Genomic DNA, 14,945 nt, shown 5'->3' with positions numbered 1-14,945 from the left:
AGTAAAACTTTTGTGCCAAATAGAAACAAATTCTGGGACTTAAAAGAGCAAATGTTTCCACTTACTCTGTTGAACAAGCTGGTAGAAATTGCGATCACAAAAGGCTCCATTATCCTGACCGTGGAATTATTAATTTATTCTTCCTTGACAGGTGTATTTAAATTCAAGACCATCTCTTTCCTATTGCCTTTTCCATCTCTGTTCGCTGTGAATTCAACGGCCTCATTCCCGACTGTGGCCAGATGCGCTAAGGACCTTTTCCCTATTGATGTGTTTGTAGCGGTTTGTTTGTAAGTACTGAGGGCGGGCGTCTCAGCCTAGCCATGAAACTGACCCTGAACACCGTGCCTCCCAGGAGCGAGAGTCACTCTGCAGTAATGAACTTCTATTTCCCTCCCAGGTTTGTTAGCGTTTCCTTCATCATCTTGCCAATCATTGGAACCATTTACACCGCTGATGTATGGGAGAGGGCTAAGCGCAATGAATTGCCATCGGACGGTTTGTCTCCTGCAAATTACGGGAGCACATCTTTCGTTGCAAGAGATGCAAGGGAATCAAAAGCAGAGAGGAAACCTAGTCATGAACCTGTATCAACAGCGTTGGCTGCATTTAATGGTTCGAAGCAAAGTAGGCATTGCATTATTTTTAATGGTGACGTTGTTTTTAGGGTGAAGGTGATGTTTTAGGGTAATGGTGATGTTGTTTTTCCTACTGTGAGCAGGAAGCATCACAGAGTGCGGGGTGTGGGGAGGGCAGGTCTCTGTCCTGATGAGTTTACAATCTGTTTTGAGATAGTAGGAAAGGCAACAGAGAGAATCAAGGACAAGGAGGCGGGGGGAAGCCAGCCCTGAAATCTTCAACTCCCACAGGGTTCATTTGGGTTCAGGTTCAGGATCATTTTAGGAGGATTAAAAATTCCGTTTCAGGTTTCTATGTGGCAATCTATCCAAAACGAATTTTGAAAGGTATTGAGTTGTATTCCGTGTAGCACCAAGGAACAATCTCTATCTCTCCTCCACTCACACACAGCCCCCCCCCCCAATCTGTTCTGAGTTTCTCCCCCAACCCTCCGGAGCAGAGAAGGGGGAAGTCCTGTGGGGCTAGCAATAATCATTGCACAGGCTTCCCCTTTGCAGATGGATGTGGCTCCCAAGTGCAGCCTATGAAGCTGGAAGAAAAGAGCCGCTGTTTGTTTTGGAAGCTGTTTGTCCATTAATTATCCCCCATCACCTGCCAGTCTTAAAATGCGATCCCATGCAGGTCTTCTCAGAAGTAAGCCCCACGGAGTTAAGTGTGTACATGCTTTCCAAAGAGGACTCTTTCTTCACTCTAGACGGAAGAACATCTCTAATCTACATGGTGTTATGAATTAATTTATGCTGCTTTAATATTCTTAGGTACCTTGGACTGCGTTCTGAAGTGTTTTTCCTTGCAAAACCATCTCTCGGCCATTTGGCTGACGAAGCCCTGTAAAGAAGTCTCCTTGGCTCTAAATGGTATCCGAGGGCTGAGTCTCTTGTGGGTGATTTCTGGGCATACAAGTCAAATGACAGCGTGGCAGAATTTAGGTATGAGCTGAAGTTACAAAGGCAGATATATTTCTGTTTTTAAAGGAACCACAGTGTTCTCTTTATGAACTCACTACTCATTTCAACTGCTGTTTTATTCCATATTTGACACTTGGGATTGCAGTTCATAGGCTGTGACTTGCTGCTAAATAGCCCTGGCTTGGGGGTGGGGTGGGGGTTTGACAGGGCGATCAGTTATGTAGGGGCAATGAGATTTGTTCAATACAGAGTTGTAAAGAACAACGAGAGTCCTCACTTAATATATCTCATTCAGGGCATTTCACATCTTTCCTGTGTCCTTTAAGAATGATTGTAAGGAGGCTGAGCTGCTGTTTGAACTGGAAAGGACCTTTTCCGTGACCAAACCAAAACTTGGTGATTCTCTGCTTCAGAGAGAAGAACCTGATGTTCTTCCCCCACACTGTGGAAGACCTGTTTGCTTCTGAACTTTGGTTGATAGGATTTCAAAGCTTTCCTCTACGTATTTCTCTCTGTGTGTTTCCCTCCCTCTCTCCCTCCCTCCCTCCCCCCCTCTCTCTGTGTGTGTAATTTCAGAGGCAGGGAACCTGTGGCTCTCCAGATGTTGCTGAACTCCAACTCCCATTATCCCCATCCATTGAAGCTGTTAGCCAGGGCTGATGGGAACTGGAGTACAACAATATCTGGAAGCCCCTGAGTTCTCACCTCTTAGATATATAGTGTGTTTCTTTGTCTTTCTTCGCTGCCTTGGACATTTTGGAAATGTGAGATATAAATGTTGTAAAACAATAAGATTTGGAAGAGTTTCCTGAACATATATTCTGTAAAAGAAGGATTAACAACTTCGACAAGAACTTCATTGTCTATCTTGAACAAGAACAAACCAACAACAGGACACTGCTGACTCAGTGTCCCAGATATAACCAAATCTAGTTCCATCTAGTGGCACCAGACACATGCCAATTTTCATTCCAGCACCTCAGTCTTCAAGGAGGATAATCGCATTACAGTGCGTTTTGTATCTTTTCTTCCTCGCCTTTGAATGGGCACAGGAGGTTGTGTGATTGTTTCCTGGGTTGCCCCAATTTCAATCCAATATCTCAGTCTTCAAGACAGGCGCACACACTCATCCCTTTTAGCTGCAGAGGAGCAGCAGTTCTAACATTTCAAAACATCCTCTGTCTAACAAATAGTTCCCGTAAACTTCCAAGGGACATGAAAACATCAGTAGGGCACTGTATTTGCAAAGTCTAGCCCTAACATAAAGTATGAATGCCATAGTCTGAACAGCATTCAAAGATCCATTATTTGAACTGCTAATATTTGTAAGCTGCTTTGGAAATATTTTAAGTGAGAGTAAGGGAACTTTTTTTTTAAAAAAAAAAAAACCACAAATGGACACAATTGGACCTGATTTGTTCCATGTTTCTCTTCGTTTGCAGAGATATGCTTGAGTTAAGTAAATTTCCAAATATCTCCTGACTGTTTTCTCTCTCTCTCTCTCTCTCTCTCTCTCTCTCTCTCTCTCTCTCTCTCTCTCTCTCTCTCTCCCTTATATGTTACAACAGATAATGAGTTGGAATGGGAAGCTAAAGTGCTTAAAAACCCTGTTTACATATATTCTCTAAGTGGGCCATTTTATTTAGGCGTTGACACATTTTTTCTCATCAGGTAAGTGAGATGTTATTAGACGTTTTTCCTCCCTCAATTATTATTTTTAAATAAAAAATAACCATCTAACATCTCATGGTGGTGAACCTTGCAAAGTCTATAAATGTGGAACATGAGAATTATTCCCTGGTAATTATTTGAAGAAGCACTGCACAACAACAGGTGTTTTGTTCATGCAGGACCTGAAGGGCAATTGATCCTGCTGGTAGTCCATGCTCCCTGCCTCTGCCGCCTCCTTTGCTGCTCACCTACTTGACCCCCACCCCCCGCCCCTGGGGGAGAAGGCGCATGGCGGCAACAGAGGCCAACAGGCCCAGGGCAGACTCCATGGAGGGAGGCCAGATCTGCCACCCCTCCCATTTATCAGGAGCCTGCCGCCCTGAGGCAACTGCCTCGCCTTGCCCCATGGGCAGGTCAGCCTTGTGCCATAGGGATAATAATAATAATAATAATAATAATAATAATAATAATAATAATAATAATATTTATACCCCGCCCATCTGGCTGAGTTTCCCCAGCCACTCTGGATGGCTTCCAACAGAAGTATTAAAATACAATAATCTCTTAAACATTAAAAGCCTCCCTAAACAGGGCTGCCTTCAGATGTCTCCTAAAAGTCTGGTTAGTTGTTTTTCTCTTTGACATCTGGTGGAAGGGCGTTCCATAGAGCGGGTGCCACTACCGAGAAGGCCCTCTGCCTGGTTCCCTGTAACTTGGCTTCTCATTGTGAGGGAACCAGAAGGCCCTTGGCACTGGACTGGATCACATTGGACAGCCAGGGTTAGGTGGGATCCCTGATTGTTTGAACTGGCACCTTCACCACGGACTGTTGTGATCACACAAACTGCGCCCTCTCTTTGTCCATGTTTCGTGATGTCTGAGGATATATATTTTTCAACAGGGTTTTGAGTCTGTTGCTTATTACGTTGTGATGTCTACTGTGTCCCCCCCCCTTCATTCTGGCTATTTAGTTTTGGGTATTACATCATTGTAACGCTGTGTGTTTTCCTGTATTATTGCATTTGAGTTTATTTTTATTTTGGGGGTGGGGCTTGTTTTTGTTCACCACTTTGAATACCTCTGTTTGGAAAGAAAACTGAAGGACAGAGGCTTTAGAACAGGCATCCCCAAACTGCGGCCCTCCAGATGTTTTGGCCTACAACTCCCATGATCCCTAGCTAACAGGACCAGTGGTCAGGGAAGATGGGAATTGTAGTCCAAAACATCTGGAGGGCCGAAGTTTGGGGATGCCTGCTTTAGAACAAGCAATTAAACCTCAGCTCTTTTTCTCCTCAGTGGCTTTTTGAGCTGCCAGTCCTTTTTGAACATGTTGAATCTCTCTGAAAAACGGATCACCTTTCGCCTCACAGCGAAGTACCTGTGGCGCCGATATTTCCGGTAACCGTTTGTGAGGGTTTGATCCATTTAGCAAAATGGGCACAAAGAAAGTCATTTGTCGTTAGCCTTGCTGGTGCCCGAGGTGATATTTGCCTCCCCTATTTAAGAGTTTGAGGGAGTTGTGAGTATATTAGCATATACCACTGAGCCAGTGGCGGGGAACATTCTTCATCCTGAGGGCCCCATTTCCAAGGGTCACAGGGTGGAGCCAGAGGCAAATATGGGTGCAGCAATGAGTGTGACTCTTTCCTTCGTGCAGTATGAGACATTCCAGCTATGCAGAAGTCAGTGGGGTTTTTTTTTTAAAAAAAAATACACACATAAAGGTAAAAGGGAGCCCTGACCATTAGGTCCAGTTGTGACTGACTCTGGGGTTGCGGCACTCATCTCGCTTTACTGGCCGAGGGAGCAGGCGTACAGCTTCCAGGTCATGTGGCCAGCATGACTAAGCCGCTTCTGGCGAACCAGAGCAGCGCACAGAAACGCTGTTTTCCTTCCCACTGGAGAGGTACCTATTTATCTACTTGCACTTTGACGTGCTTTTGAACTGCTAGGTGGGCAGGAGCAGGGACCGAGCAACGGGAGCTCACCCCGTCGCGGGGATTCGAACCGCCGACCTTCTGATCGGCAAGCCCTAGGCTCTGTGGTTTAGACCACAGCACCACATACATGCATGCAACTCTCCATCATGGCACACAACAGGCTTAATCACAGTCCAAGGATACATTCTAACTAGGCAAATTGAGAAGGGCTGGTGAATGAGCCAGTCCTGGAAAGAGAGGGTGTGGCCTGGGGAGAGACCCAAGGGCCATATAGAGAGGTCTGGCGGGCACTTGGCCCCTGGGCCTGAAACCTCTACGATAGCACACGTGACACCCTGCAAATCTTGTTGGGCCAGAACTCCCATCAGCCAACGGTTGGGGGTGATGGAAGTTGCAAGCCTAGTGGAAGGCATAATGATGGATCGCTGTGTCTTAAACATTGAACTTAAAAAACGTTGGATTTTCCAATAGCAATGTAACATTCACCTGAGAAGGGAAGTTAGATTAATGGTTTAAATGGAACGGTTCAGCTGCGAAGTACATTTTCTCCACTAGACCTGGCATATCTCAGTCAGTAGAGCATGAGGCTCTTTATCTCAGGGTTGTGGGTTCAAGCCCCATGTTGGGCAAAAATATTCCTGCATTGCAGGGGGTTGGACTAGATGACTCTCATGGTCCCTTCCAACTCTACAATTATATGATTCTATGATTCCCAGGAAGTTTAGATGCAAGAAATATCTTTCCTTCCTTCCTTCCTTTAAAAAAGAGACATACAGTGGTACCTTGGTTCTCAAACGCCTTGGTACTCAAACAACCTGGAACCCAAACACTGCAAACTCGGAAGTACCGTAATTGTTCCAGTTTGGGAACTTTTTTCAAAAGCCAAATGTGCTCCGTTTTGAGTGCCACACTTCCGTTTTGAGTGTTACGCTGAGGTCTGTCTGCTTTGCTATTTATTTTGTGTTTCAGTTTTTGTGGCTTTGTTGTTTTGTTTCTGTGCGGAACCCAGTTCAGCTACTGATTGATTGATTGATTGATTGATTGATTGTGTGACTGCAGCACATTATTTATTGCTTTCATTTTATGGATCAAGGGTCTCTTTAGGTAGCAAAATTCGTATTAAATTGCTGTTTTAGGGGTTGCTTTTAAAAGTTTTGCATTACTTTCTATGGGAAAGCGCGCCTTGGTTTTGGAACGCTTTGGTTTTGGAACGGACTTCCGGAACGGATTAAGTTTGAGAACCTAGGTACCACTGTACTATTAATCACTGCAGTTTGCTATTGAGCTGGGCTTGCAAAGGAATGCAGGGATGACGTTTAAGGGAAGAGAGTCTGCTTTGCAAATGCAATCAGGTATGAATTTGTTTAACAAGGTGCTGAGAACTGTGTGCCTGCATGCAACCTGACCACATCCGCTCTTGTGTTTGCAGGCTTCAGCCACTGCATATATATTCCTTGTGCCTTTTAATCGGCTTGTACTCTGTCGCTCCTTGGGGAACTTTGTGGGAGCTCTCGAAACTCGAGGTTGATAACTGTAGAAGGACATGGTGGGCCAACCTATTGCTGATCAACAACGTCATCGCTGGGCAAGAGTCAGTAAGTCTGTACAATGGAATATTTATTGGGGCATCGTGTCATAATATGTATTTTAAGTAATATATTTTTAAAGTATATATTTGTCTTCCCATTCCCACCCCGTTTTCAGTGCAACGGATGGACGTGGTATCTTGCAAATGATTTCCAGTTTTATTTCACAACACCTCTGCTGGTCTATATTTCCATGAGGTGAGTACTTCTCAGGCAATGAACATCCACCACGAGGTTCACTCGTAATTTATTGATTTGATTTCTATACCGCTTTGTATTTTTAAGAAAAACCTCAAAGCAGTTTGCAGTATATTAAAACGTCAACAAAACAATCCAGAATCAAACATTTCTGAAGAAAGTCAAATACAGTCAAAGCAACATAATTAACAGAAAGCTAAAATATTATCTTAAAGATTTCAAAATAAAACATTGCAAAGGAGGTCAACTACAGAATACATATTTAACAACAAACAAAGTTAACAAAAAGCCAAACATTTTTTAAAAAACCAAACATTGCTAAGTGAAGTCAACTATAAATAGCACATTTAAAACAGGGTGTGGGGCAGGGAAGAATGACAGTTTCCAGAAAAGCCTGCCCAGCCTTCTGCTGTTACTGCCACCAGAGGGATCTAAGACCCCTTCACCCCACATGGGAGGCACGGATCAGAGTCTCTTGGATTTGCTGATCAGAAGGTCAGCGGTTCGAATCCCCATGATGGGGTGAGCTCCCGTTGCTCTGTCCCAGCTCCTGCCAACGTAGCAGTTCAAAAGCACGCCAGTGCAAGTAGATAAATAGGTATCGCTGCAGTTGGAAGGTAAACGGCGTTTCCGTGCACTCTGGTTTCTGTCACCGTGTTCTGTTGCGCCAGAAGCGGTTTAGTCATGCTGGCCACGTGACCCGGCAAGCTGTCTGTGTACAAACGCCAGCTCCCTCGGCCTGAAAGCAAGATGAGCGCCGCAACCCCATAGTCGCCTTTGACTGGACTTAACCATCCAGGGGTCCTTTACCTTACCTTTTATCATCTGTATCTCTGTGAATTTGTTTTAGAACATGAGAAAACTGTACCAAATGGGACCCATTTGGTCTGTCGCTTTGTTTCTTCCAAACTGAATGCATGCAGGTGTATAATTAGAGTGTGAATTTTCAACCCCCCCCCAAAAGGGCCCATCTGTTGCTTATCTGTTGCTTATATTTCTGGGGTTTTTTTGGCAGGAGCAAGCAAGGAATTATCATTTTGGGGACTTTGCTGTTCCTGACAACTTTTACAGTGACAGCCCTGCTGTCGTCGTTCTACAGGCTTCCTGTTGCAAATCCTCATGATATGAGGTAAGGTTCTTGAAACTGCCCCCTTCAATAATAGGTCACAATAATATGCTGGGAGAGATCCAAAACCCAGTCAGGAATCTAATTCATCAAGAGAAAGTAACTCTCTGCATGCTACGGGGTATGTCCGAGGTTCTTGAATTTTTGGAAACAGAAGTTGGAATGGCACCCTGAGAATAAAATTGCCCTTGATGGAGATTTCATCTGACTGACTCACTTCATCTGCCTAATGTGTTTTTCTCCCAACTGATTTTTTTTTAAAAGGCAAAACCTGTGAATTTTGAGAAGCAAATAAACAGGTGGTGTTATCACACTTCCTTTCAGAGCAGAACACTTGGGTTGTGCCACGTTTGTTAACAGCAGCAATATTCAGACTTGGTTCTCATATATTTTACGTCAGGAGAATCATTCCATCTGAGTCATTTGCCAAATGTTTTTAGTTAGGAATAGTTATCTGTGAATGCTCTTTCTCTCCCTTCAAGCCTTCCGTATAATCTTTTTATAACCCGTTTCCAATATACTTGCAGGAAAACGGCCACTGTGATGTATTTCACAGAGTATTACTCAAAACCTTACTGCCGATACGGTCCATTTCTGGTTGGCATTTTTCTTGGGTTGTACATGAACCAGCAGCAAACCCCAGTCCTAAGGAACAAGGTAAATGGAGGGCGTGTTTAACAAACATTTGGGAACCTATCTACAAAACAAAATGTGTATTGATTTTAAACCCTTTTAACTGTGGTGGCCTCCTCCAAAGAAATCTGGGACAGTTTTGGTGAGGTTTGTGTCGTATTCCAATATGACCAACAGTGCCATTCAGAATATCTGGAACTCTGGATCCCTTCTGAGAATGCATTTGTTGTTGTTTTATTTCTGATCCTTTCCCCACGTTTAACACCCCCCCTATTTTTAATTTACAACAATCTGCTGCTCTGAACTGGCTAGCTCTTTTGTCAAAACCCATTAGGAAGGTGGGACCATCCTCCTGAGCAATTTCTGATTGGCTGCCTCAACCATTTATGTCGGAGATGGAGTTTGCATTTCTTAGTGCAGAAAGTATTGATCTGATGTGTAGAGATCTTTCCTATTCTACTTAATTCAAGAGGGTTCTGAAAGCTTCTCTGTGTGAAAGAAACAAGCAAAAGGTCCGTGATGTTTGGGTTATTCCTTCAGACAGCCTCGGAGCTTCATGCTCCGTCACCGGGGGTGGAGAGCAGGCGCGCTGCCCCCAGTGACGTGGCACACATTTTGGGGGCGGGGCAGGCAGCGGCGATGGCGCCCCTGGGATCGCTTCGCTCGGGGCGCACCACCCCCACCCCTATCTTCCTACGCCCCTGCCTTCAGAGAAGTTGAGTACAGCTGGCTTAAACTTGGTACTGTTATCTGTGCTGTCAAGGTCATGTTGACTATAAAAGTTAGGGCCAGAAGGAGCCTGGGTTTCACTTTCTCTTTCTATCTCCTTTCCTTCTGGTGTGGTGTTCTGATAGTGTTTAAAGTTATTGTAAGTTTGTTAAGTCTGCTGCAACAAGATTTCTTACGGACAGGGCAAATCCTGAACGTATTGGATTTGTGACCATTATGCTCATTTGCCTTCAGAAGCAGTAAAGCTCTGCTGGATGAAATTGCCTCTGGTCTATTTTTTGGGGAATCCTGCAACGTGTTTAAGTTTTTACTCTGTTAGCTATACATTGGAATCTACTCTGGATCAATATTGGGTAGAATTTCAATAACAAAACATCCATTGAGAGGAGCATGGAGAGAGACCACCAGCAAGGCATTGTAACAGCTGACAGAGGCAGCGCTGGATTTAGGACACTGCATGCAATTGAGAGCCAGTGTGGTGTAGTGGTTAAGAGTGGTAGACTTGTAATCTGGGAAGCCGGGTTTGCGTCTCCGCTCCTCCACATGCAGCTGCTGGGTGACCTTGGGCTAGTCACACTTCTCTGAAGTCTCTCAGCCCCACCCACCTCACAGGGTGTCTGTTGTGGGGGAGGAGGGGAAAGGAGATTGTTAGCCGCTTTGAGACTCCTTCGGGTAGTGATAAAGCGGGATATCAAATCCAAACTCTTCTTACCATGCACAGGGCACTGAGCTGAGGGGGGTGCAAAATAATGATGATGATGATGATGATGATGACGATGTTACCAAAGTCTGTCCATGACAGAAGCTTACTTTCCAAGTCCCGGACTGCAGAATCCAGGACCGGCAGCCATGTGACACCGGAAGTTGCGTCGACGTAACTTCCAGTGTCGCTTTGCCCTTCTATGGGCACCAAAAATGGCCACCGCCGGCTTCAAAAGTAGCTTCTACGCATGACCGAAAGTGCGTTGACGCAACTTCCGGTGTCGCCCCGCCCATCTATGGCCACCAAAATGGCCACCGCCGACACCGGAAGTCGCATCTACGCACTTCCGGTCATGCGTAGATGTGACTTTTGAAGCCGGTGGTGGCCATTTTTTGTGCCCATAGAAGGGCAAATCAGAAAAAATGGCCGCCGGCAGGAGAAAATAACGGAGAAAAACTGGAGACAACGTGATATGGGGGACCACCGGGAAAAGGTAAGTAAAAACGGGGGTTTCCCGGGGAAAACGGGAGACTTGGCAGATATGGACAGAAGAGACAGGAAGAGAAGCCCTGAACATTCCATTGAAAGAGAAGCAAAGTCGCTTACCCCAGATTTGACAAAAGGACCAGAGTCAGGTGGAATTGTCCTAATGAACTAAGATGCAATCAAACGTCTCGTTCTCGTGTTTCCGCAGGTACAGGCTTCCATCGGATGGCTTTCTGCAACATTTTCCATGTTTATGGTAGTTGCTTTGGCCTATACGTTACAAGACCCCCTCGACTACTCACCCGCCGCAGCCATTTACCAAGCTACTCACCGGACGGTGTGGGCTATCGCTGTGGGGTGGATCATTTTTGCGTGCGAGGAAGGCTATGGAGGTACTCTATAGAGCAGGAGTGGGGAACCTCACGCCCGGGCAGTGGGGCGAATGTGACTCTCAGAGCCTCCCCACCTGGCCCTCAGGAGTGGGGATTCGAACCTTGGTCTCCCAGGTTCCGATCCGATACTCTAACCACTACACCACAACTGGGACTGTAAAGATTTGTGATTCACTGTGGTCTAAACCACAGAGCCTAGGGCTTGCCAATGGAAGGTCGGTAGCTTGAATCCCCGCGACGGGGTGAGTTCCCGTTGCTCGGTCCCAGCTCCTGCCCACCTAGCAGTTCGAAAGCACGTCAAATTGCAAGTAGAAAAATAGGTACCTCTCCGGCGGGAAGGTAAACGGTGTTTCCATGTGCTGCTCTGGTTCGCCAGAAGCGGCTTAGTCATGCTGGCCACATGACCCGGAAGCTGTCTGCGGACAAACACCGGCTCCCTCGGCCTATAGAGCGAGATGAGCGCCGCAACCCCAGAGTTGTCCGTGACTGGACCTAATGGTCAGGGGGTACCTTTACCTTTACCCTTTAGGTTTCATCAATTGGATGCTTTCATGGGGCTTCTGGTTGGTGGTTGCCAAAATCAGCTACGCCTGCTACTTGGTCCACCCAATGTTGATTTTGTTGTATAATGGACTTCAAGAAACGTCCATGCACTACTCGGACATGAATATGGTGAGTGATTAAGATTAGATTAGATGGATTAGATTAGATGGATCTGTCAGTTTCGGTTCTCTTCAGGATCTCGATTTTCCAAATTTTCCATTCAGTTCCTTGCATTTCTGCAGCAATTTGAGATTTTTGTGTTGTTGTTTTTTTTAAAAAAAACCCCTCTTGAAAATTTGTCAGCCTTTCAGTGCGAATTTCACATTTCTGTGTGAAGTTTTGCCAAACGCACACATTCTTTCAAAGGGTTTTCCGTAATCTAATACACTTTGGTATGTTATTTTCGCTAATATATACACTTTTATGCACATTTACCCTAGTATGGTATTTTTTTGGGGGGGATGAGCACATTACATGGCTGCCGAACTGCATTACGATCAGAGAAAAAAACCAAAGCTCTGTTTTTCCCATAGCCTGCATCCAGCCTAAGGCTATGTTGCTCCTGGAGAGGCGTCATTATCACATCTTTCTATGGCTTTGCCTGGGAACAAAAGACTAAGAGGCAACTCCTTTTCAAAATGGAGATTTGAAAATGAATACCTTAATCGCATGATCTAAGGCTCGGTTGTCATATTTCAAATCTGGAAACAAAATTTGTTGACCTTTTTTTGCAAAAAAAAAATCAACAACCCCAAATTGAAGGTTTATGAACTATTTTTCTATGAAAGTCACCAAAATAACCACACTTCTGACATGGGTTGCCATACGCCTGGGTTTCCCCAGACATTTAATCAATTTTTGGAAATTCCGCCCTGACCCAATTTCTGAAGTACGAATACTGGATATGTCTTGGGAATTCTGGATGTATGGCAGCCCTATCTAAGGTTAAACACTCACGTGAGAGCTAGCAGAGAACACCAGTTGATTAATTATCAACCTGTTAGAGCTCAGAGAGCTTCAGTGGCATGTCCCAATGTTAAACCCTTTCCGCAATATGCATATACCTGTTCTCCATTTCAGTGTGCAGTTGAACAATTATGCTTAACAGATCTGCCCTTATTTCCGTTTGCACTTATGTTTTTAGTTCTATCTGTTCCTTGGACACTGCCTGATGACATTCATGGTTGGGCTGGCATTGACGGTGATGGTTGAGATGCCTCTGCAAGCGTTAAGGCGGGCTGTGGCTTGCGTCTGCCGACAAGTGGTTCAACTGTGAAGGAGGAAGCAGGAAAGGTGTGATGTCTTTAACTCTCCCCACCATACCTTTTCCCTTTGAAGGAGAGGCTCTTCTGCTGAAGATAGAATCATAGAGTTGGAAGAGACCGCAAGGGCCATCCAGTCCAACCCCCTGCCAAGCAGGAAACACCATCAAAGCATTCCTGACAGATGGCTGTCAAGCCTCTGCTTAAAGACCTCCAAAGAAGGAGACTGCACCACACTCCTTGGCAGCAAATTCCACTGAACATTTGCACGCCAGGCTCTTCAGGAGTGATGTGGCTAGGGAATTTCAGAATCTGGAATTAATGGTCTTGCCAGGCCTCCCCTTTAGATGGCCAATTGTGAAGCACACAGCCAACACCCCTCTTCTCTTCATTTCTGCTACTCCATGCTTTGCAACTGCTTCTGCATTCCTGGCATGTTACAGTGAACAAACGGTTTGCCAACCCTAGTTAAAAACAAGAAATACTCTCAGTCCCTGCTGTTCCACATTTTACATTCACTGAAACCAGTTGTTCCTAAACTTTTTCGGGCCGCTGTCCCCTTGGCGCCATAAACTCATCCCCCAGTGCCCCAACCCTATTAAAAGCATTATTCACAACAGCAGTTTGCATGACCCACTAAGGAATATAATAACACAATAAAATTCAAAACAGTAACAATTAATTTTATCCAAAATCCAATTAAAACTATTTAGTTAAAGTTATGGTTTTCCCAGTAGTGATGTATGGAAGTCAGAGCTGGACCATAAAAAAGGCTGATCGCCGAAGAATTGATGCTTTTGAATTATGGTGCTGGAGGAGACTCTTGAGAGTCCCATGGACTGCAAGAAGATCAAACCTATCCATTCTGAAGGAAATCAGCCCTGAGTGCTCACTGGAAGGACAGATCGTGAAGCTGAGGTTCCAATGCTTTGGTCACCTCATGAGAAGAGAAGACTCCCTGGAAAAGACCTTGGAGAAGGAGAAGGGGACGACAGAGGACGAGATGGTTGGACAGTGTTCTCGAAGCTACCAACATGAGTCTGACCAAGCTGTGGGAGGCAGTGGAAGACAGGAGTGCCTGGCGGGCTCTGGTCCATGGGGTCACAAAGAGTCGGACACGACTAAACGACTAAACAACAAAATTTCAGTACAGGAACACTATCCAGTGATGCCAGCTTTTTAGAGTCTGATAGTCATTCACACCTCCCACCCCACCCCCACCTGCTTGCCTCTTAGTGCCCTCCCCTGTATGGGAAATGCATCAGACATGGTTACCCTTCCTACCTCTGTTCCTTCCCCCTCCCTTGCTATTGTTAAGTTCTTTGATGGTGTGAGAACAGTCTTTAATGTCTTGAGAATGTTGGGAGGAAGTGACCCCCCCAGCTGCCTTAATCAGTTGTAGAAGATAATGCTGGGTACCTTCTTTGATGTTGGACATTGTTTTGAGAAAGTGAGGCATTGGGAGGGGGTGGCTAATGGATGATTGCACGCAGCCAGTTTTGGAATCCACACAGGTTATCTATAAAATCGGATGGTTTGGGCAGAGTTTCCTGAAAGCTCGTGCATGGACTGATTGGCCGCAGGGCCATGCAAACTGAGGCTACCTGGGGGAGTCACTTCACCGCTTCTCGAGGGCTTCCAAGTGGCAGATTGAAGTCCTTGCTCGGTATCCTATACATTGCCCACTGTTTTACAATAAAATATTTAATCTTCTCACTCACTTGTGTGTTTTGTATTGCTTCTGAATCTCATTTTAAAAGAACTACCTTGCCTTTGGCAAGACATCCCCCCCCCCCAGGTCATCTTAACACCCCTCACTGGGGGATGTTTCCTCCCACTTTAGGAACCCCGCAATTTAAATCATAGCACCCTCCTGGCTACAGGGAAAAAATGGGAGTTTGCTCCTCTTGACCTGATGCTAATAAACACATTGCCTTGGGAATAAACGGCATTTTGTATGTAGAACCTAGAATTGTACAGTTGGAAGGGACCCTAAGGATCATCTTGTACACGCCCCTGCAGTGCAGAAATATGCAGCTGTCTCATGGGGATCAAACTCACGTGGAAAAGGTTAGTATATATTTTAGAGTAAAAATATCAAAATGGGCATCTTAGAATAAAGTTCTTTT

General features: G+C 45.2%; 1 protein-coding gene across 1 annotated transcript; it reads left to right on the top strand.

Annotated features, from left to right (window-relative positions):
* The first annotated feature begins 323 nt into the window (after positions 1-323).
* On the top strand, positions 324-14,526 carry LOC148684466 (O-acyltransferase like protein-like). Its single transcript, XM_088653191.1, has 11 exons — positions 324-498; positions 1,398-1,568; positions 3,116-3,218; positions 4,515-4,616; positions 6,588-6,753; positions 6,863-6,942; positions 7,958-8,071; positions 8,596-8,725; positions 10,828-11,011; positions 11,541-11,683; positions 12,699-14,526. The coding sequence occupies exons 1-11, from the start codon at positions 324-326 to the stop codon at positions 12,828-12,830; spliced, it is 1,500 nt and encodes a 499-aa protein (XP_088509317.1). The 3' UTR covers positions 12,831-14,526.
* Positions 14,527-14,945: the final 419 nt, after the last annotated feature.

Source organism: Zootoca vivipara, chromosome 10 (assembly GCF_965207765.1).
Source record: "Zootoca vivipara chromosome 10, rZooViv2.hap1.1, whole genome shotgun sequence".
Lineage (NCBI taxonomy): Eukaryota > Metazoa > Chordata > Lepidosauria > Squamata > Lacertidae > Zootoca > Zootoca vivipara.
This window is presented reverse-complemented; position numbering and strand designations above follow the sequence as displayed.

Excerpts from the sequence above, each read along its gene's own strand:
- LOC148684466 (XM_088653191.1), top strand. The coding sequence starts at position 324 with ATGAAACTGACCCTGAACACCGTGCCTCCCAGGAGCGAGAGTCACTCT. Across the intron at positions 3,219-4,514 it reads GACACATTTTTTCTCATCAG|TGGCTTTTTGAGCTGCCAGT; the intron begins GTAAGTGAGATG and ends TTTTCTCCTCAG. Across the intron at positions 8,072-8,595 it reads GCAAATCCTCATGATATGAG|GAAAACGGCCACTGTGATGT; the intron begins GTAAGGTTCTTG and ends ATATACTTGCAG.